This window comes from Tripterygium wilfordii, chromosome 11 (assembly GCF_013401445.1).
Source record: "Tripterygium wilfordii isolate XIE 37 chromosome 11, ASM1340144v1, whole genome shotgun sequence".
In the NCBI taxonomy this organism is placed as follows: domain Eukaryota; kingdom Viridiplantae; phylum Streptophyta; class Magnoliopsida; order Celastrales; family Celastraceae; genus Tripterygium; species Tripterygium wilfordii.
In genome coordinates this window covers 2,673,587-2,695,898 of record NC_052242.1, presented here as the reverse complement: position 1 = coordinate 2,695,898, position 22,312 = coordinate 2,673,587, and the positions used below count along the sequence as shown (strand labels likewise).

The 22,312-nt window shown below is 35.9% G+C and overlaps 4 protein-coding genes across 5 annotated transcripts; 3 read left to right on the top strand and 1 right to left on the bottom strand.

The window, feature by feature from the left end:
* Positions 1–961: 961 nt before the first annotated feature.
* LOC120009501 (aspartic proteinase-like protein 1) lies at positions 962–5,585 on the bottom strand. Its single transcript, XM_038860121.1, has 10 exons — positions 5,104–5,585; positions 4,630–4,768; positions 3,838–4,079; positions 3,447–3,680; positions 3,189–3,327; positions 3,041–3,108; positions 2,833–2,932; positions 2,377–2,434; positions 2,209–2,280; positions 962–1,286 (listed from the first exon to the last, which is right to left on the bottom strand). Exons 1-10 carry the CDS (start codon positions 5,403–5,405, stop codon positions 1,042–1,044), a joined length of 1,599 nt encoding a protein of 532 aa, XP_038716049.1. The 5' UTR covers positions 5,406–5,585; the 3' UTR covers positions 962–1,041.
* Positions 5,586–5,722: 137 nt separating this feature from the next.
* On the top strand, positions 5,723–8,691 carry LOC120009504 (60S ribosomal protein L30-like). The gene is made up of 5 exons (XM_038860123.1): positions 5,723–5,878; positions 5,993–6,098; positions 6,265–6,366; positions 8,281–8,349; positions 8,438–8,691. Exons 1-5 carry the CDS (start codon positions 5,858–5,860, stop codon positions 8,476–8,478), a joined length of 339 nt encoding a protein of 112 aa, XP_038716051.1. The 5' UTR covers positions 5,723–5,857; the 3' UTR covers positions 8,479–8,691.
* Positions 8,692–8,845: 154 nt separating this feature from the next.
* Positions 8,846–11,603, top strand: LOC120009502. The gene is made up of 2 exons (XM_038860122.1): positions 8,846–9,355; positions 10,375–11,603. The coding sequence occupies exon 2, from the start codon at positions 10,586–10,588 to the stop codon at positions 11,396–11,398; it is 813 nt and encodes a 270-aa protein (XP_038716050.1). The 5' UTR covers positions 8,846–9,355; positions 10,375–10,585; the 3' UTR covers positions 11,399–11,603.
* A 7,570-nt stretch (positions 11,604–19,173) lies between these two features.
* LOC120009334 (F-box/kelch-repeat protein At1g22040) lies at positions 19,174–22,001 on the top strand. 2 transcript variants are annotated; one of them, XM_038859889.1, is made up of 3 exons: positions 19,174–19,311; positions 20,119–20,292; positions 20,371–22,001. In XM_038859889.1, exons 2-3 carry the CDS (start codon positions 20,171–20,173, stop codon positions 21,593–21,595), a joined length of 1,347 nt encoding a protein of 448 aa, XP_038715817.1. In that variant the 5' UTR covers positions 19,174–19,311; positions 20,119–20,170; the 3' UTR covers positions 21,596–22,001. The 2 variants fall into 2 exon arrangements, with proteins under 2 accessions (XP_038715817.1, XP_038715816.1); XM_038859888.1 differs by having other exon boundaries at positions 20,119–22,001.
* The last annotated feature ends 311 nt before the right edge of the window (positions 22,002–22,312 follow it).

Genomic DNA, 22,312 nt, shown 5'->3' with positions numbered 1-22,312 from the left:
AGAAGCAAAATTAACTCAAAAAGAGGGTTCAAGTAATCGACTACCATATATTAAGAAAACAGACTATTTATCTTTTTCCTTATAAGCAATCAGACTAATTCTTGATGGGCCACTATACTATTTGATGAAGATGATGGGGTATTAATTAAACAGATGTTGACATTAAGGAATTGACGAGATTTAATGTCTGATTTTACGGATCTTTATCCATTTAGACCAGGTGTCTTGAATTTATTGGACCACTTATACATAAAAAGGAAATTAAGATCACCTAGCTACTTTAAGTTTATGTTATCCACACATTACTGTGTGCTAACTGTCTTATGTGGTTTAACCATAATTCAGGGAAGCAGTTGGACGTTATATTCCGAGGTAGCTTTCAGTGTTACACTCGACAGAGTAGTTTGTCCAAATATTAATCCATCTTTCTGGTTCCAGTCTTATACGTACCACACACTATTGCCATACATCTGTCCATATTTCTATCTTACAATGCCATGCATCAACATCACCCACCACCTTTGATTATCCAACCGCTTAGAATTGAACAATGAATGATGCATTTTCGAGAACCACAAGTAGTTCACATAACACTCATGTGTATAATCAAGTTCTAGCCTCCCCATCCTATTCTCCCGTATTAAAAAAAAATGATACATTTTCTTTAATTAAACAGATGTTCAACTATGTCATAGACTGCAATGGTGGACTATGTCCACAAGAATTTTTATGGGAATGTTTAGAGAGATTTTCTCCTAAATCCATGACCCATTTGCACCACCATGTATCCCTTGAAAAGTTCAATATCATGGACTGCACTAGTTGAATGTACTTCAGTGCCATCAGGCTTTGAATAATAACATACAAATTGCTGTTTCTGCAGATTCTTTCTACAAATATCAGACAGCATATACAAAAAAAATTTAGAAGATAAAAAAAGAAATCATGAAGCCAAAACAGATACTATAACACAGACACAGATGATTCTTCCTACCAACAGCAATTAGTACAACAGCATATGAGAAAGCCAGAGAAGACTAATTAGATAGTTGAAACAAACAGACATATAAGCAGTACATGTAGCAAAGAACTCATTACTGAATGCATAAAGGAATTTTGTGGTGATGAGACTGCAGAGGATTTGGAGGAAGTCCTCCCAGCAACAGCAGGGGATACTGGAGGTGTGTTAGGAAAGTGTTGTTGCTCATTGGTTGGTAATGGTTTTGGGGATTTAGCATTTGGTGGGGGAGCAAGGTGCACTTCCACACTTTCTCCTCTCTCTTTACCTGTAGACACAACATGACCAAAGATAAGCTCAATCGAACATCGCTAGGAAAACCAGTGTTATTTATAAAAACTGCAAAGCTTGATAAGCATGGCAGAGGGGGAAAAAGAACAAAGATGATTTCAATGGGTTGAGAAACATAGGGGGATACGCACTGTAGCCCATGCGAAGGGATTGTTCCAGATAGACAATGCGGACTTTTTTCATACAAATTGTACATGTTGAATGGGATCATTTAAAAAATGGCAGCCATCAGGACTAACTGATTATAAATACCAGAAATGGAAACATTCCAGTTCCTCCATAACAGAAAAGAAACTGTGTCAATAAATTCTCACCCACATAAGACAGAGGTAGGGCATGAGATAGATAAAAACCAGCCCAATCTCCATATATAGGCAAGACAACTTCATGCAGTAGTAACCAAGACCTCTTGTGCATGCAGCATACAGGTGATACAATTTTCAAAAGAATCGGAGTTGAGAAGGATTGCCCATCAATTACCAAAAAGGGGAATAAGTGCACTGCTCAACTCAGAAGGGGCAAACCACAGCTGTAGACTAAAAGTTAAGATAAAACAGAAAATTAAGTATGCTACTGTTCATTGAGGACGCAAGAATTTTACATACGATTCAATGCCAAATCAAATACATAAAGTTCAACAAAGACAAGTAATCATCGTTAAAATGCATGCCACGAGCACACATGGGGTGAGTGCAGAAAAAGAAGGATATTTCGTTTAGTGAAGCTATCCGTTACAAATGAATCTGTTTTCAAATCTATAATTACTCTTCACAAGTATGTTTGACCACAAGATGATTATATTAAATCAACACTTCAAATGATTCAGTAAAATTACAATCTGCACGTACATATGGTACAGAATTATAATATGATCGAGAGAAGAAAAGACTTATACTTACAGTTAGAAGTAGACCATCCCAACTTCAAATTCTCTCTATCAAAAACCATGCGATAACCCGTCATAAAATTTTCTGCAATACATTTAGAGATAGAGTGAGGATGAGAGTATGGGAATATAAAGTTATGAAAATGTAGGCCCATATTAAAAGAATAAAAGATGTTCTCACGTCCAATGACTCCATAATCACCATCAAATGGTTGTAAAGCTAAGCAGAATGCAATACCCTGCGCATGAGATACAGATAACTGACAAATCTTCCACAACCACAGAATAAGGATTATCATATAGCATCAAATACCATAGGAACCATAAAGAAACTATTTTCACGGCCTTATGCATAAAACAGCTTTAAAGCAGAAGTCATCAAACACACCCTTCGAGCTTTAACAATATTTAATGAAAAGATTTAAAGAAGTTAAAACCTAAAACCTAAAACCTAAAGAAAAGATTTATTGAAAACACTATGTCCTGACTCCTGAGGAATCCATTCTAATGTGTTGACCCAAGTTGAAAATCTCATATTCATAATGATGTCCTCTGCACCATTTTTTGTTACCAATACTTATTGGATATGGAAACTTCAACAGGCTTATGTTCGTGAGAAAAGAAGGGCGCCACTTACTGAATTTGCAGGAACAGAATAGATAGGATTATGAATTACAAGACTTTTGTTCATAGCAAACGTAAGTTTCATGGTAGGAATTTCATGCAACTCCATCGACCTGTCAAATAACACAAACAGCGGACAATTTTTTTTGAATGAAATAACGGACAATTAGTTATGAGAAATTAAGTACGATCTAGCAAAGCTCTTCCATCCATCATCGAACCTGGCAGTGTAACAATACTTCCAGCCAGCCATGGGACCAATCTTTTCGGCATTTACTTGTTCGTCAAACTGTGTGCAAAAGATAAACATGTATTTTAGGACGTCAAAGTAAAAAAAGTAACAAATTGAAATTTTGACAAAGGAATTACCTCCAATACAACTTTATTATAAACATCAGTAGGAAGAAATGTGAATGATGCACCACTATCTACGAGTGCCTGGAATCCAGATAGCTTAAGACATGAACTACCAATGCAACATGACTCGACTCCTATAGAATAGGTAACACTGAAACAATTGAAAAGCCATCACAAAAATCACACCAAGAGTATCATACATATATAGGACAAGATAATGCCATGTTCTGCTGACACAGCAGAGTTAATGAGTATAGATAACTCCCTTACTATGTTCCTCTTTCTCCCACAGGCAAAAATGGAGTAGACTGTTGGGGCCCAAATCCTTGGTCGCCGAAAAGGATGCTTCCAGAACTATTTTCATCAAAACATATTGAAAAAGAATTTTTAGTTAATCCAGCTTTTGATAACAAACTTGGAACTGAAAGGCTCCCTGGCCCCAAACCCATGAGACCATCAGGAGCCGCTCCATCCAAATAGCTTCCACTTTGCTTCCTACCACAGCTGACAAATAGCAAAAGCAAGATATATCAGAATTTTCTTAAGATGTCAAAGTATTAAGAATAAGCAATATGAGCTCTTGGTTGTAGACCGTGTATATCTTAGATATAAAAATAATAACTGATACGAAATGGCGAGACTAAAAAATAATTTTGCACACCCCATAACAACGGAGGCTTGTACCACATTTTCGGTTCCATGCATGCTAGGTGATGCCAAAATCATTTTGTCTTCAACTAGAAATCCAGAACTCGAAGTATTCTCCGAGTAGTAACTTTCTGAGTAAGGGCAGGTCTCATTCAGACTTTTGCAGTTTGGCCTCGAGGTGCATAGCTCATGGCTACAATTTAGGCGCCTGCTGGTAGTTGATAAAGAAGGTTTATACTCATTCAAGTCTCTATCCTGCATAATAGATGCCCCAAGTGTGAAGGAGCCTCTGTCAATCCATAATTGGAACTAATGCTACACCTCTTACTAACTCCTAGCTAAACACTCCACAAGTCAAAATAATATACAGAAAGGTTCATATAAAGAAACCATTATATATATAGTTGCCCTTTTGAAGAAAAGTGGCTTTGGGTAAATCAATCATGAGAAAAATTTGAGTAAAGTATTTTCAGCAGATTTTGTAAGACAGCAGCAATGTTGAACCAACAACAGAAGTGGCAGCAATATTTGAGAGGAAAAAGGTACATATTTTTTGTACATGATTCCAATTCGAAGCTAATTGGCTAAGCCAAACAATATAAGTGCCAATCAAGGTACGATTGGCATTTCCTTCAATTATAAGCTACATGAATCAGAGTCCCCACCCCATAAAAAAAAACACATTTTGCATAAGAAGCAGAATTAATACAGCTGGAAAGTCCGAAAAACTAACATAATGTTAAATAGAGACACAGGGAACAGAAAAAGGTTAAATAACACATCAATATATCAAAGTCTTGCATACCAAAGCATTATAATAACTAGCAGACAAAGGAGCGCATTGTATGCAATCACAGGGGACCCAAAGCATATCGCTCCCGGTATCCAATGCAACAAGGAAAGATACTTTCGGTGTCCCAATATCGATCCATGTGAAATGTAACCTGAAAAAAATGGAAAATCAGTAACAGTGTTACCGATTAACTATGACATCACCCACCAAACCCTGTTCTGTTTTTCAATTTTATTGACACTGATAGGGAGCTTCAAGATCATGGTGATTCAAGCTCTTTTAGCTTGAAGACCAACATGACGCTTACCATCCCCATTCTTAGCAATCAAGAGACCCAAATCAACGATCTCACAATTTTTTGCAACGAATAAGAACTGTGATTTAGAATCATGACCGCAATAAATAATAAAGAAAGTCATTAGCTTTTCTTCACTTTCCTTACAACTTTTTACACGGAAACCAAACAGAGATCTTAATTTTGCTTACCAATCAAACTCATTCCCGTAGGAGAAAGTCCGGCTTCCTTCCGAGGGAAACAGCAGCTGAGTCTGGGAGCCGAGCTTCCTTCTATGGCGCTTCAAATCATTACGAATAAGCATCTCTATGTACTCCAAGCTCCCCACTTTAGGCCACAAATCACCCGCCAAAGCCACATTCCTCGACACCCAAAACCCCTTAGCCTCGTCAGAGAATCTGTGTATGAGCCTTGACGAGAATGTGAGCCCTTCCGACCCTTCAGAGAAAAAGCAACCCAGTAGAAACAAAAGCGCCACTACACGACTCCCCATGACTACACAGAGAGAGGGAATGAGCCGAAAATGGAATGTGAATCAGTGAAGAAGCTTTCGTTAGAGTTGCGGAATGAGGGGGATTTCTGCTATACTGAGCAGAGAGTGAGTAAGGCGCACCAGCTCCAATAATGGGACTGCTATGCCTATGTGTTATGGTTTGTAGCTTTCAGGAGGAAATATAGTACAGCCATGGTGCTCTCGGGAAAAAAATTGGAAACAAAAAGTGGGCCTTGGCCTCTATCTTTTCAGGGCCCATATATGAGGCCCAAAATGGTGGAGTGAGAAGACTCATCAGAAGCCCAAAAAGAATCACAAGCATGTGAGTGACACGTGACACAGCTATAAATGACTAAAACCCCTAGATACAACCTTCGCGAGTTCGCGTTCAGTATCCGCCGCTCGTCTTCCTCTTCAGAGAATCGCAGAAAGACCTAGCGAGAGCAGCAACAATGGTAGCGGGCAAGAAGACGGTATACTTCTAATCTTCTCCTTCTACCCTTCGTGTTTTTCTTTGTATTTTTATATACTTCTGCGTCGATTTGGGTCTGGGTTTTGATTTATTGGATTTGGCAATAAAATTTCAGAAAAAGACACATGAGAGCATAAACAATAGGCTGGCTCTGGTAATGAAGAGTGGAAAGTACACTCTTGGTTACAAGACAGTCCTGCGCACCCTACGCGGTTCTAAAGGTTAGATCTTTATCTGTTATTCTACGTCATTTTGATTGTTTTTAGAGAAGTGAAACCCTAACTAACCTCCTTTGGTCAATCAGTTAGTACTAAACTATTACTTCTATATTTGTTTCATTAGCCTTCCATCTGTTTTTGTTATAATGGGTTCTATTGGGGGATGCAGCGAAGCTAGTACTTATATCTAACAACTGCCCACCACTGCGCAAATCCGAGATTGAGTACTATGCCATGCTTGCCAAAGTTGGGGTTCACCACTACAATGGAAGTAAGTGCTATATAACCTTATAGTACCTCTTATTTTCTCAAAAGTGAGTTTTTACTATGGTTGGATGGTGGATCAGTTGTGTATGTATAATACTTATGTGCTTAGTTGATGATAAGTTGCTTAGATGTTTAATCACTTTGTGCCCTCGTAAATTTTTGTGGTATCTGAGTAGGGTTTGGCCTAGGTCGTGTAATTCTTTCTCTATTAGGTGCACAAAAGTTTCTAATGACTCTTTTCACATTAGAAGTTCTAGAAGCGCTTGTCATAGGGGACAATATTGTCACTTAAAGACATTGGATTAGTAGTTGATAGCTAGTATTCATTTTTTGATATTTCTCTGAGGTTCCATTGTAGTAGGTCTGTCAAAAATTTGAACTGTGGAAATTTAAACCATTTACAAATTGATTGTTGTGATGTGTGCTGGCTTATAAATTCCTTGAACAAGTGTTTGCACATTGATTATGTGGAAATAGTGGATATCTGAATGTTGTGGCAATTGGTGTGCTGTGAATGTAAGGTGAAATTGGTATTATTTTTCCATTGTGACTCTTCAATAGGCTTTAGTGACGGGAAACCATTGGAACCATTTGTCTTATATTGGCCCTAACAAGGATTTTTCTCCATAAAAAGCTGCTTAGGAAGTTATGTGCAAATGATGCAAGAAATGACTAAGGGAACGAGTAATGACATCTCCTTAACTGTACTTTCTTTCACTAATGAAATAAATGTTCACCATTTTCCTTGCACTTTATTGTAGCTTTTTGATTGGGTGATAGCTTTTCTGTTCTTTCTTAAGGGTTTAATGGTGTCTTTTTCTGTTTGAGAAAGAAAAAAAGGTAAAATAAACTCAATGAGACTGATGTGCTTGTGTTTGCTCTGGTTGCTGGGTGGAAGCTGCCACATCACCAGTTGTTGAATGTGTTAAAAATTCACAGAATCATTGAGGGGTTTTAATTTTTTGGTAGGGTACAATTGATTTGCGTGAAGCAACCTTGACACAACACTTTTAACTATTGTTAAGCAGATGGTAGAACATAACTTGAATCTGTCTTGAAATTCTAATCTCATCTATGCTGATTGCTGCAATACAGCAATAGAGTTTGCTTGTGGTCCCTTTTTAACTCTCTTGTACCCACATACAAAAATACATTCATACGCCTTTCAATGGATTTAAACGATACATGGTTGCTATGGTGCCCTACCAATTTAACAAGTACTTGGTGCATGCATGAAAGCATGTGGACAGGTACTTAGTTTTGGACTGAAGGTTCTAGCTTGAATATTCACTGTTTATTTGGGTTAATCTTGTGTAATTTGTTGTTCTATTGATGGGTTAAAATTGATAACTGTTAAGGAAGAAAAGTAGCTGATAATAGGTGAGTTTTTCCTGTGATTCTGCGATTGGAGATCCAATGAAAGAATTTTGTTCAATTCAGTAATGTGGATTTGTCCTTTTTTCCCTAATGAACAAAGAGTTTGTAAGATTAGGCGAACACGTATCTTGTTTGCAGGGCTTCCCTGTCTAAAACACTTTAATGGAGTTCTCTTCAGTTGTGACTGTTGCAACATTCTCAGGAATGGTTATACTTTGATTAGCCCAAGATAAATTTAACAATGAGGATCAAATTGTAGTCGTAAAGATTTCACTTTGATGTTTTGGGAAGTTTTGTTTATCACTTGCATTAACAAGAGTAAAAACTTCAATTTCCTTCAATATGGAAGAGATGAAAACGAGTGGATTCTAAGGGGGAAGCTCATGTTTTGCAGGATAGATATGAACGATTCCTATTTACTTTTATGTGTTATTTGGTTTCGTGGAAATAAATGTGGAGCGGTCTTAGGCTCTTAGCTTGTATGACTATCCCTCTAAATCTCTTTGTGCTTGGCATAACTTATGATGATGACCTATTGCAGACAATGTTGATATGGGAACAGCATGTGGCAAGTACTTCCGTGTGTCATGCCTAAGCATCATTGATCCAGGTACAATGAATTTTTATATGGATGGACCCTTCATTTTTAACTTAAAATTTACAACTTTTCACGGATTGTCTGTGAATTTGTTTCTCAGGTGATTCCGATATTATAAAGTCTCTGCCTGGTGATCAGTGAGAGACTTGGATGGACCAAAGCTAGTATAACTCTCTGTTCACTTCCTGTGCGTCGATGTCAGTCAGAAAACTCCATTATGTTCTCTCTTTTTTTGCCTCTAAACTACCGAGTATTTCTAAGTTTGTGGTTCATTAACTACATTACTGTGGTTATTTAGAATGTATTTGAAATATTATCCAGCTGGTCTATTTTTGGTTACAATTTTTTTTAAAATATTTTCTTCTGTTCATTTTCTCAAGAAAAAAACGAAGAAAATAAACAGATTCGTTTTGGCCAGAGCATCCGGTTATGGTCGGAATGGGCAAATCCGTGGGCCAGATTTGGATCATCAGTCCAAAACTGGTCACTGAAGATCTTCAAACCGGATCGTATCTGTTGAAGTTTTGGATTAAGGTGGGGCCGATGGAAACATTGTTGCATGAACGGACATGGATATTAGGACATATGGATATGGTGCAGTTTCATGTCTGTCGACTGCTGCTTGTTTTGTGGATCAACTGGCACTTTTTTTATCATAAATAGTTATGATTTTGGAATAATAAATTAATAATAATCATTATTATTGGATAAAAATAGTAAAATGTAGGAGTAAATATGAAGGTCGTGATCCCAAAAACCACGTCGGGATTTATGGATTAGATTGTTTTTTGAAAAAAAAAGATATGAAAAGCGTGTGAAAACATATTTAAGGCAAATTTGATCTGTCAGAGATAAAAACAAAAGGGTCCGTGTGCCTATCTGTCTCTAACTCTCTGCTGTTATATTATGAGTTGTACTCTTGTTTCTTCTTCTTCTTCTTCATCCAAGTCAGTTTCAACTTCCACGACCACGACCACTTGAGGACCTCCCTGCATCTTCTCTTCCATTCCCTTCTCTGGTAAGTTCATCTATTCTATTCTCTTCCCTTCATTTCATTTCCTTTGTTTTGTTTGTTTACATGAATCTTCATTATTATTAACGATGATTTCGATACACATAATTGAATCTCTGTATGGTCTGATCAGTGGGATTCAATGTCTTTAAATTTATTGTGCTCCTGGTTTTTTTTGTTGATTTTTCTTTCTGGGTGGATCATCATTCTCAAATCTTAATCGATGTCTCTCTTCATTGAATCTGTGATTGGTTTGCTTAACAAATTGAACTACTTGTGATACAATCGGTATGAATTCAAGGGTTTTCTTTTTCTTCTTCAAATGCTGCATATAAATTATTTTATCCTCTCAAAAACCCAATCATGGAAACTTTTTTTTTTTTTAATTTTTATATAATTACGGGTTTGTAGGAATGACAATGTGATTAATTATAATTTTCAGTTTATAGAGAAATTAAATCTTTAAAAATGTACAATTCTCTATAGAGATGTGATTTGTATTTTGACTAATTTAAGCATGGAAAGTTGATAAGAAAAAGGGAAAATGTTGGGTGTTTTGGTTTCTGTCAATTCTCATCATCTTCCGACTGTCATTGAATAACTAGCTGGATACATGGCAAGTTTAAAGCTTTGACACAAATACACTTCTGGTATTCATTGGAGTCAGTACCACCGTCGGATCCTAGATTGACTGAATGAATGGTTAGTAATTATCATGTGAGCCCATCCAAGCTGTAATGTAGTAGAAAGAAAGTTAAAAGTTACGAGTCACCACGTAGGAATCCACGTGTAAGCATATAGGCACGTGGATGCATGTATATATATATATAGATACACATTCATACTGATTGATTGATTGATCCTCTAATTGGGCAGCTAATAACATTGATTGATTTTATTTTCTTTACTTTTTAAGTAATTTGATTAAAGAAAAGAAGGAAATTGAACAACAAAATTAATGAGATATATATATATATACACACACACACATATATTTATATTTTGTGTACTTTGTTTTGTGACAGGCAAGGAAGTCATCTTGAGGTCATGTATTAGCTGTATCCCGCAACTATCTTTCAATGCACTTGCTCTTCTCGAAAACATTCACTCCCTCTCTCCCCCCGTCTTTCTCTCTCTAAAAAATCAAACTAATTCCCTTCCACTATCAACCCTTTTTATATCCACACAACACCACAAACCCACATCACAATTGTGTCTCTCAAGTCCATACCAATAATGCTCAATAAGCCTCTCTCTTCTTCTTTTTCTTCTTCTGATTCTTCAAATATCTTGACATCTAGTGGTATGTTATATTCTTCTTCTTTCTCTTCTACCATGATTGGGGAATACATTGGCATGGAGAGTTGTCTTGATTTGAATGTCAATATTGAAGGAGATAATCACCATGATCATGAGGGGGGCTGCTACAATCAAAGGAGAAAGAGAGATCATGATCAACGGTGTATGATGAAGAAAAAGGAGTTTCCACCACCAATAACATCACTCGCTCGCACTGAAAACCAGTCGTCTCACATGCCTTGGGTGTTGAAGAGGTATTACACTAATGATGGTCGTTTGATTTTGAGAGAAGAGAAGGTGAAACACCATGAATACTTCAAGGCCCATCGCTCCAATGGTCGTCTTACTTTGCAACTTGTCACTCTTGACGAGTACGAGGACGACGTGGTCGACCTTGATGGGAATGAGAATGAGAGCGAAGATAAGAAGGAGCATTGCATTAATGCTAATCAACAAAGTAAAGATAATGACATTGAAGATTTCGAGGAAATTGATGATTTTGCAACTAATCGGTTCGATTTGGTAAAATTAGTATCGGATAATAAGAATGAGAATGAGAATGAGCATTGTCACGGTAATGATGGAGATCAAAAAGAAGCGGATGTCGTAAAATTGGCATCTCCGGTGAATGAATCATCACCATCACCATCACCAATGGGTGGTGGTAACGGGAAGTGTTTGATTTACAGCAATGTGAGTAAGATATCGCCTTGTCTATTTGAGGTACCAGCAATAAGGCCGGTTCATTAATTAGGGTTTTTTTGCTTTTATGTTAATGTTGAGATTAAGCCTTTTGGGGGGCTTAGAGCGGCGAAGGATATTTAGGAGTATGTGATTTTTATTTGTGTAAAACGAGTAATTATGAATTGGAAGTATTTGATTTACTTAATTTTGGTTGTCGAAATTGGAAACTAGTCATTTTAGGACATCTCTAAATATATATACTTAGGTTTGGATTGATTTGAATCTCAAAGAATTATGCTCATATTTTTGGTACTTAGCATCCTACATATTTTTGGTATCAAATCTTTGACAATCGTTTATATTTTTGATTGATAATGACAACATCTTTGAGTCATGTATATATATAATTTTATAAAGGCCTCCTAAATTCCTAATTGAGTCATACACACACACACATATATATAATTTTGATGTATAAGGATATTATTAATTTATATATCAAGTGGGTCCTATCTGTTTTTTTAAAATGTATTTCTTATAAATTTAGTGAATTATTAATTTATCACATTGGTCCTAAGTTGGGACCATCCAAAAATATTATTTAATTAAGATTATTAATTTATCGAGGTTATACTTTAGTTGGATAATAAAGAATTAGAAAACCCGAAAAATAAAATTATGAAAATGATCTACAAAATCATATCTTAGTTATCTCATTATTTTGATTCTCAATTAAAGTTGGATGGAGGATAAACGTAACGATTCAAATTTAAGCTCGTATCATTAAAAAAGAAAGAAAGACAGAGGATAGAGGATGCACATTGACAGTCAATTTAAATATTTGTGAAAACCTATAAATTTGACTTCCCAAGAAAAAACAATGGTGTCTTTGACTCGATTATTAGGTTGTGTTTGTTTGTCAACGGAAAATTAATTAGAATGAGAATGATTCATATAATTATCAATGAAAATGAGAATATAAATATATTTAAATGTGCAAAAATGAAGAAAAGAAAGATGAGAATAAGAGAAGGGATTGTACAATTTATAATTGTAATTAAAAGACAATCATCTAAATAAATAAATAAATGACATTCCAGGTATGGTGAATTCATTTCCAACCAAACATACTTATTCGTACGTGTCGTTTATATTCAATCTTGTACAAATTTGAGAGTAGAAGTCGTAGATAATCTCAAATTGGGAGAGTAGTGTTACTATTACATGAGCGCAATAAATGTCAATTACGACGAAGATCACAGTAGTTGGTATCTTAGTTATTACAACTGCTGAGTTATATACACATAATTTTATATGTATTATATGAGACCTATGAAACTCACGAATTCACTTGAATCATTTGCGTCCAACTCAACATATGAGATAAACTGAGATACCAAACTTCTGTCTGTCATCTTTATTGGTCATGGAAGTGGCAGTATCAAAGTAGTGAATAGAGAGTCAGTTGAGTCTCCAGGGACCAATTTCCAAGGTGACATCCCCAAATTGATTTGTGATTGGGATGATATGAGAAGATAAAGTTGTGGATAAATCATAAAATGAAATAAAATCATCAATTATATATAGTAAAAGTAGTTAGTCCAGCTACATCCCAATACCTGCTGCATGGATACCTTCTATATATCTGCAGAACTAATGATTGGGGGGTGTCTCTCTGCTCTTTCTGCCACTCCCATCTCAGACTATAATTTTTGTCAACACCCAAATAAATATCTGGGTATCCATGTATGCCTATGGTGTAGCCCAGCCCTTGATTCTTTACAAAAAAAAAAAATTTGACTCTTACTCTTCAGTGAATTGATTTATGGACCTCTCTCTCTCTCTCTCGGACTCTTCAGTGAAGGAGCTTATTTAATTTAATTTGGATGACAGCTTGCATTTTCAACTCTCCTTCTTCTTCTTCTTCTTACCATCTGTATAATTAATTGGAATTGCAGGTTCCTCGATCAACCGAACCACACACAAAGAAAGGGTTTGTTAAAACATTTAAATCACAAATTAACAGTTGATTGACTACAACTCTCATTTTAATTTTCGGCTTTGAATATGGTAATTTGTACCATAATTTTTGAATCATATTCAAATAATTAATTTTGATCGACCCCAAGATTCTTTTTTTTTTTTTTTTTTTTTTTTTACAGCGAGGAAGTAAGAACCACCAAGCTCAATATGTACTTCAGACAGATGAGTGAGCGTAAATCTCGAATCTTCAGAATAGTCCGCACCATGTTGACGATAGGTAAGACTAGCAAAAATCCTCCCCGAAAGTGGACTCTAAGCCTAGAGATATTAATCAACTCAGCTATAGCTCCCTGATTTTTTGGTCCCAAAATGTACATGTCTTATGAATTTTTTTTTGAAATATCACATAAAATTATGTTTGCGGTTAGAATCGAATATTGAGCACACATATGCCTAATCCAATTGATTGTCAACCAAGCCAACTCTCATTGGTAAAAAATGATTACTGAGAAAGACTTCACAAACTTCTAAATTCTTTTTTTTTTTTTTAAATCTTATTCTTTTTTATTTTTAACGGTTTTTTTTGACATATCACATAAAATTATGCTTACGGTTATAATCGAATATTGAGCACACATATACCATCCAATTGATTGTCAACCAAGCCAACTCTCGTTGGTCAAAAATGATTACTGAGAAAAACTGCACAAACTTCTAGATTCTTTTTTTTTAAAAAAATCTTACCCTTTTTTATTTTTTGTTCATTGGCAATGAATCACGTACTCAAAATCTCATAGCTAGCTAGATGCACGTTTTTTTCCCCTCCCCCAACTCGGTCTAATACAAACAAATTTCAAATTTGTTGTATTTTGATTTTGTTCGGTTGTACTAATCGACAATATTCATATACGACACATTTCAATTTAATACAATACGACAATCCATAGAATTTCAAAATTTAGTAGAAACAATAAAGCATTTCGAATAAGCCAATTTAATTTGAACCCTAGTGTTGTAATTAGTTTAATCAAAAACACAAATGTTGCAACATTTTCATAAATAAATCCATCATAGTACAAAAATAAAATAAAATAATATAATATAGATGATACGTGTGCTTTAAAGCTACATTACTCCAACAGGTGGGATATATGTTGGCAATGCATGTGGCTAGATGCAAAACTAATTAACATGGTATCAGAGTAAAATATTGGTCAGTTGAACGTGGTCTCTATCTATTTATTTATTGAGTCTAGCATAACTTCATCCCACAAGTGTAGGAGAGTGTCAAAACTAAAAATCTCATATCGAATAAGTATAACCCAACTAAATGGTTGATAAGGGAAGAACCATTCACTCTCATAAAACCAATGTTTTTTTCTGGGTTTAAGTGTCATAGGAGACGAGCTAGAAGAAAGAGGCCGTGCAGATTCCGACCCAAAATGAACATTATTGATTTGTAGTATTTGGATTGGACTTTCCGACAATAAATGCAGATAGATACAAAACTAATTAGTAAATATATCTGAGCATAATAAATGTAATAAAGTCAAAAGGAAAATCCTAATTGAAGTAATTAGTAAATATTAGAGATAAAATTAATCACAATAAAAAAAATGTGAGGGAGGAATTAATTAGTACAGAACAAATAAAACTGTACGTGTCCAAAAGAGTAATGAGTGGCATGAAGAACGGGTGCCAGCTGAGAGCTTCAAGACCAAACAAATACATTATTACATACGTATAGTTGTCTAGATTCATACAATTTCTTTGGTGACACGAGTAATTCAAATGATACTCATATGTATGATATTTCATAAAAATTTCGAGTTTCGAGCCTTCCCTCCATTTTTCGTGTAATCAAAAAATCTCTTTGGTCTTTTGAAAATCCTTGCAATCATATGCCACCATTTGGTGTGCAACAAAAATATCGGTTATGTTTTCCATGTCTTGATATTGACAAATATTTGTTTGGTTTGAGTTCAAACTTCACATAGCATGCGTTACTATATGTATATATATGTGTCTATATATATATAGGAATTATTGGATGTGCACTTAAAATGCACACCTATGTTTTTATTTTGAAGTAGTGGGATCCAAAGTAGTGGGCCCCACTTATCATTTCACTCATCATTACCCTTAAAAAGTGATGCGTATAAGAGAATTTCTATGTATATATATATATAAGGGATGCAGATTTAAAATACGGACATATATTTTCATCGTTGATTAGGAACATGTAGGACTCAAAACAGTAAACCTCACTTATCATTTCACTTATCCACACTCTCAAAAATTTTGGTCAAACAATTTAAGTTATTACTTTAAATTCGCATAGGAGAATTCCTATATATACGTATATATAAATACACATAGCTACCTAATGTTCTCTCATTTGCTTCAGGCACAGAATCTGGACTAGGAGAGAGCGAGATCTGCAAATCAACAAAGTAAGATATCTCTTCTCTGCTATTTGGTTCCTTTTCATTAGTTTCTTTCAAACATTGATGCATATATATGGAATCAACCTTTTGATTCACTATTTGCTCAAATTGATATGTATTATCGCAATCATCATCTTCTTCTTCTTCCTTTTCTCCATATTTGATTCTTCGCATTCTGTTCAAACGATATATGTTCTTTTCATTTTGATATTTGATAGAGTGATTATGAGAAAATATTATCTCTAATTGCATTCAGAGTGCAGACTGTTCTGGCTTCACGTTTTTTTATCTTTAGGAAAATTATTACTCTTTCATCCAATGAAAATGAAAATAAAAATATATTTACTGTTCACATTCTCTACTTATTGCCGAGATATAGCAATCACATTGTCATATATTCCGTTTGTTCTTTTTTTAATTAATAATCGATAAGATGATGCTAATTCACGAACGGTTGGTGATAATATATGGATAGTTGAGAATGAAGATACGACATTTATAATTCAAAATTTTAAAAATACACCAACTGTATGTGAATTTACACCATTTTCTTGATTCTGGTACACTAAATGACTTTATAAAACGAGATGCTCGTGGATGGTGTCAAGTAGACAAAAGGAAAAAAAATTTTGAAAAAAAAGAGTACGTGCCACTTGTATTAATTTGAAGTCCACGTGTAATCCACGTAGGAGGAACCTCCCCATTTCAGTGCATTCAATTAATTGCATATCTTGTCTTTTTTCACCCAAGCAAAACTGAAATGCAACGTTATCAACTTTCCTTGCCAGCTCATGAATCTTCTTGATCTTGTTAATTATCTGGCACAGGTGCAGTCACATGCTTAGCACGTGCTCAGCCTCAAGAAAATCCACAACTTTGACAAGCTAGGGTTTGAGGGAAAAACCCATCAAGCTAGAAGAAGACCACATATGGATTTCTTCAGTGGAGAAAGCCCTTTAGGTAAGGTAAAACCAATGGTTTCTTACGTTTGTGGAATGGTTTTGTGGGTATCAATGTTGAAATCTCCCATGCAAAACCCAAGAAAAGCACCAAGAACCCATCAAAATAGCCTCCACCGTGTTGGTCTCAAAACCCTAGTTTACTCCCCATCACCACCACCAAATCCACAACACACCAATTCCCACATCATCCACTCGTACATGATGAAGATGATCTCAACGTTATCATCATCACCGCCACCACCGCCGCCTCCGCCACCACCGTCGCTTGTACTCCGAACAATGACTAGTTCTTCCTCAGAGTATGATGATGTGATTGGAGCAGAGAGTGGCGTGAATTACATGAACTCAAATGAAGAAGAAATGTTCGGATTAACGCAAGAAAATGAATTAAATTCTCACATCAAGACAAATCACAGAAAACATAATCGATCACATTGTGCGAAGAAAAGAGAGCTCCCTCCTCCCATGACACCATGGGTTTTAACCAGATATTATTGCGATGGAAGGCTGATTATCAAAGACGAGACTTTTCTTGATAATCATCATCGTCGCCGCAAGAACTTCGAAGCCGTCCGAGAGAACGGGCGTTTAATCTTGAATCTGGCACCTCTCGAGGAGCAAGAGTACTACTATCATGAAACTGATTATGATCTAGGTGATGGTGGTGAGTACGAAACTGACATTGATGAAGATCAGGTGGTGGAAAATGAAATCTTTGCTTCTAATTCGATGCCGGATGAGTCGTCGTTTTTGTGGAGTGGAATTGAAAGGTGTGATCATCAAGATCTGCGAAAATGCTTGACATATTCAGATGGAATCATGTTTCAACATGCAAACAGGAATATTGTGACGACGGTTGTGTAGTAGTAGTAGTCCATGTGGTTGACTGGGTTGTGCAAAATTATTGAATAAAAGAACTTTTAGCAAATGTACATGTTTTTCTTGTTAAGATAGGATGAATATCAAACAATGCTGTCGAAAATCCCACTTTACTCACTTCAAAATATTGTTCAGTCTGGTTTACCGATTCTAGTTGTAAACACATCTTCTTCCTACACTCTAGGTCTTATTTAATGGTATTTAGACTCAAGAAAAACATCTTTTAATGGTAGGAACTTGAGAAAATTTTCTTATAAACCCACATCACTTTGGTTACCCAAGCAATATGGGACTTGACAAATGTAATTTATAAATATGGAATAGTCTCATCTATGGACGCCTGTATCACAAACGTTTAATTTTTCAACTAAGTTGGGACTTCGGTGTTTTGGGCCCCACATCAAGACACAAAAACTCATGCCCGTAAACTTTTATAAACACGGGTATGCATAAGGGAGCGTATTTGTATAAATATGATCAAACATAATAACTCTTGATATGCATTTTAGAAAGACAAAACCACATGCGCCTTGGACCGAAATGTGAATAATACCTCTCAAGTAGGTTTGGGTCAACAAATTTCTCTCCCCCTTTTCTTTTTTTTTCCCTCTACTTTCTCTATAATTTATTCAAATTATAACATTTCTCTTTATCATAATGTTAAATTAGTTTAGTAGGTGCATTGATGCTTTTCAAGAGACATAATTCACAAAAGGAAATCATCTTACTAAAGTCAAGAAAACATTAATAAAACTTGTGTGAAATGAAGAAAACCAGTCTCCTACCTATCTCGTTGACCATTTTTGTCCACGTCACTAGCTACCCTTATAAACACTTGTTATATAAAAGTAGAAAACTTGTGTTGCATTTCTTAGACATCCATTTTAAAAACAAAAATGTTTAATTATTGCGTCACGCAATGCGACAAAGCCAAATAAAAAAAAGGCTACTGGGCCCAACAGAAGAAAAACCGACTTGTTGAAGCTTTGGAAGAAAACGTCTTGGGCCTGAAGTGTCCATGAACATTAATTGGCCCAACTGAATCAAACCCGCGTTTTCACACGAACAACAACCAAACTGTACTAAACAACCTCTGTTCGGGTTACACGTGGACTTGAAGGTAAAATAATCAATATTATCTTTTATTTTGTTTTTTTGTTCAGGATAATTCGGTAGGGGTGGTGAAACTCCATCCAATCCGGATGATCAAATTTGTCTGACTCGGATTTAGTCAAGTTTTGACATAAGTTATACGTTAAAAATCTGGATCCAAACACAAAAAAATTTTCCGGTTTAAAATCGCGTCTGTGTCTAAATACAAAAATCTTGTTTGATTTATTTATCCGAATTTAAATCAATTCAGATATGATCAATTAAATATGTCCGAAATCCAATCTAAGTTAGGGATCCGTACATGGAAATATTTTGTAGCATGTGTTGTTATCAGATCTGAAACTAATTTTTTTTGTCACCCTATAATTTGGTTACTGTTACTTGTCTAGTCAAGCTGTCGATTGTGGAAAAAAAGAAAGAAAAAGAATATTTTTTTAAAAAGAAAAGAAAAAAAGAAGGAATACGTGACTCATATATCTTGTACTCGCACATAATCGGATACGATTAAATATCAGTATCGGGGACGCCATTCATGCAGAGATCCCAGTTTGTGTCCCTCACTCCTCTCTCTCTCATCATTTTTGAGCGCCTACCGGTAGGTGTCCTCTTCTCATGGAAGATCTAAACAGTGTTCATGTGATTTTTTTTTTCAGTCTTTGCATCTGATTCTGCTGAATATCGTTGAATTCTCTGTCAATTTGTTTTAGGGATTCTGTTTCGGCCTAGACATGATTTGATTTGATTCGATTTGATAGGGTTTATTTCTTTTGAATTTGTACAGTTTTGTGTTGCAGTGAAATGTGTGGTTATAAGTTGTGCATTTGTGGACTTGAAAGTCTGTTTAGTCTGCTTTGATGACCAGTGACATTTTTTGATGGCCTGATTTCGTTTCAGATGGACTGGAATTTGTAGTGATATATATGCTTCTTTGTGGACTGTTAGAGCTTTTGGTTTTACATCTGAGACAGGATATCGGTTTATCCCTTAGTTGTTCAAGTGTTGTAGCTTCTATTCGGCATTATACTGTTTGAACTTTGAATAATCTAGTTACTAATATACTAATTTACCGAAGGTTGTTGAGATCACAAGTTTTGATGGTGGAAGGACTGGGGATTGATTCTGAATTTTTTTTTTGTTCTTTTTCTTTCTCATTTTAAATTGAATATTGTGAAGTTTGAGCATGGATACAGAATAAACGATATATTCGGTCACGTTTCATGGCTTGGATGGGGCAGCAGTGGGCTAGTAGTTATTTAGATTTTATGTATTAATATGCTTTCTCTCAGATTCTCAGATTCATTTCGTTCTGAATCATGCTCTCAGATGTATTGTTGATTTTCTAATTGTTTAAGTTTGACCTTGAATTGAAATACTGAAACTTAGATGGCTTTTTATGGTGCAGTGATTTGAATAGTTCATTTTGATACAAACTCTGGCAAATTCATAGTTTCTAAATGGGAGCCATTTTGAGCTTGGCTGGTCCCAAGTGTAAGACAAGTGAGTACAGCGAGGTCCCACAAAATGATGGCTGTAAGCGGCAAAAAATATCCTCAAACATTTTTGAAGAGAGCCCAAGGTTGATTCCAAGTCTTCCTGATGAGATTTCAATTTTGATTCTTGCTAGAATTCCAAGAATTTGCTATTTTAATCTTAGGTTGGTGTCTCAAAAATGGAAGGCAACTATTATGACCCCCGAGCTGTTAAAATTGAGAAAAGAACTTGGAAGGACAGAAGAATGGGTATATATATTGACCAAGAGTGAAGATGATAAACTTTTCTGGCATGCTTTGGATCCTTCATCAAGAAAATGGCAGAGACTGCCGCCGTTGCCTAGCATTTTATGTGAAGAAGAACCTAGCAAGGGTTTGTCTGGCCTATGGAACATGATAGGGCCAAGTATAAATATTGCTGATCTATTAAGGAGATGGCTTGGGCGAAAAGATGCAATGGATGAAATACCATTTTGTGGTTCTGCCATTGGTGCTGTCAATGGATGTATATATTTGCTTGGTGGATTCTCTAGATCTTCGGCCATGAAATGTGTTTGGAGATTTGATCCTATTTCAAACGTATGGAGTGAAGCCAATCCCATGTCCGTTGGTAGGGCCTACTGTAAAACTGGGATTCTGAATAACAAGCTATATGTTGTTGGAGGGGTCAGTAGGGGACCAGGAGGACTGAGTCCTCTTCGGTCTGCTGAAGTTTATGACCCCTGCTCAGATACATGGTCACAGGTTCCAAGCATGCCATTTTCTAAAGCTCAAGCATTACCTACTCCCTTTTTGGTTGACATGCTAAAGCCTATTGCCACTGGGATGATTTCATACTCAGGAAGGTTGTGTGTGCCACAAAGTTTATACTCATGGCCCTTCTTTGTGGATGTGGGAGGGGAAATGTATGATCCAGAAACTAATTCATGGACTGAAATGCCAGTTGGCATGGGAGAGGGGTGGCCTGCTCGGCGAGCAGGTACAAAAGTGAGTGTTGTCGTTGATGATGAATTATATGCATTGGATCCTTCTAATTCCCTGGATAGCGGTAAGATCAAGGTATATGATCAACGAGAAGATGCTTGGAAAGTTGTTATAGGTAAGGTTCCTATCTGTGATTTCTCAGATGCAGAATCTCCGAGTCTACTTGCCGCATTTCATGGAAAGCTTCATGTCATAGCAAAAGATGCCAGTCGTCAGATTGAAGTATTACAGGCTGATTTACGTGATGATCTGGGTTCTTCACCATCAAGCTCTTCTTCTTCACCTGGTTCATTGGAGGAACATCCCGACTTGCTGCCTGAATCCGACACAGTTGTTTGGAAGGTCATTGCAGCAAGGGATTTTGGTTCTGCTGAACTTGTTAGCTGTCAAGTTCTTGAAATATAATAAACTTTTGGAGCACTACAGAGGAGCATTGGTTTATCCGCATATATATGTACAAATGAGCTGTACGGTGGAGGAAGTGCTAAGAATTTAGCATTCTGCCGACATTACTAAGTGTGGAATCATATCTTGCTTCTGTTCCTTCCGTTATGTTTTATGATCGATATGACTGCTTGATGAGGCATCAGAGTAAAGGATTATGCCAGAAGAATATCAACGAGTTCTCTCTCTTTCTTTTTGGTGTATTCTTGGCTTGTTTTTATAACGACAATCTCTTTTCTTTATATGTATTTTTCCTTCCTTTTTTTTTTTAAACTCAATCATGCTCTCTGATTGTTATATCATTTTAGTAAATATTTGTGATTATCATATTAAATTTAAATCAAATAAAGGAGACATTCTAAGCTAATTCCATCCTGAGGAGATTTTTTTTTCATTTTTTAATTAGATTTTTATTTTTGGTGATTTTGAAATTAATATAGTCTGGTGCTCAATTAGAGAAGAGAACAGACCTTCTCTACAGTGTTCCTTTGGTGGAAGGTGGAGGTCATGCAGTCCTTGATCCTAATCTAGATCATCTAACTGCTACGCTTCTACAAGTCCAAAATGGTATGACTTAACTTCCTCCATCTTCTTTCCGTCCTTATCAGTCAAATTGTGATGAATGAGTGCCTACTTGCATGGTAAAGGATTTCAATATGTTATATTCAATTGCCTGGT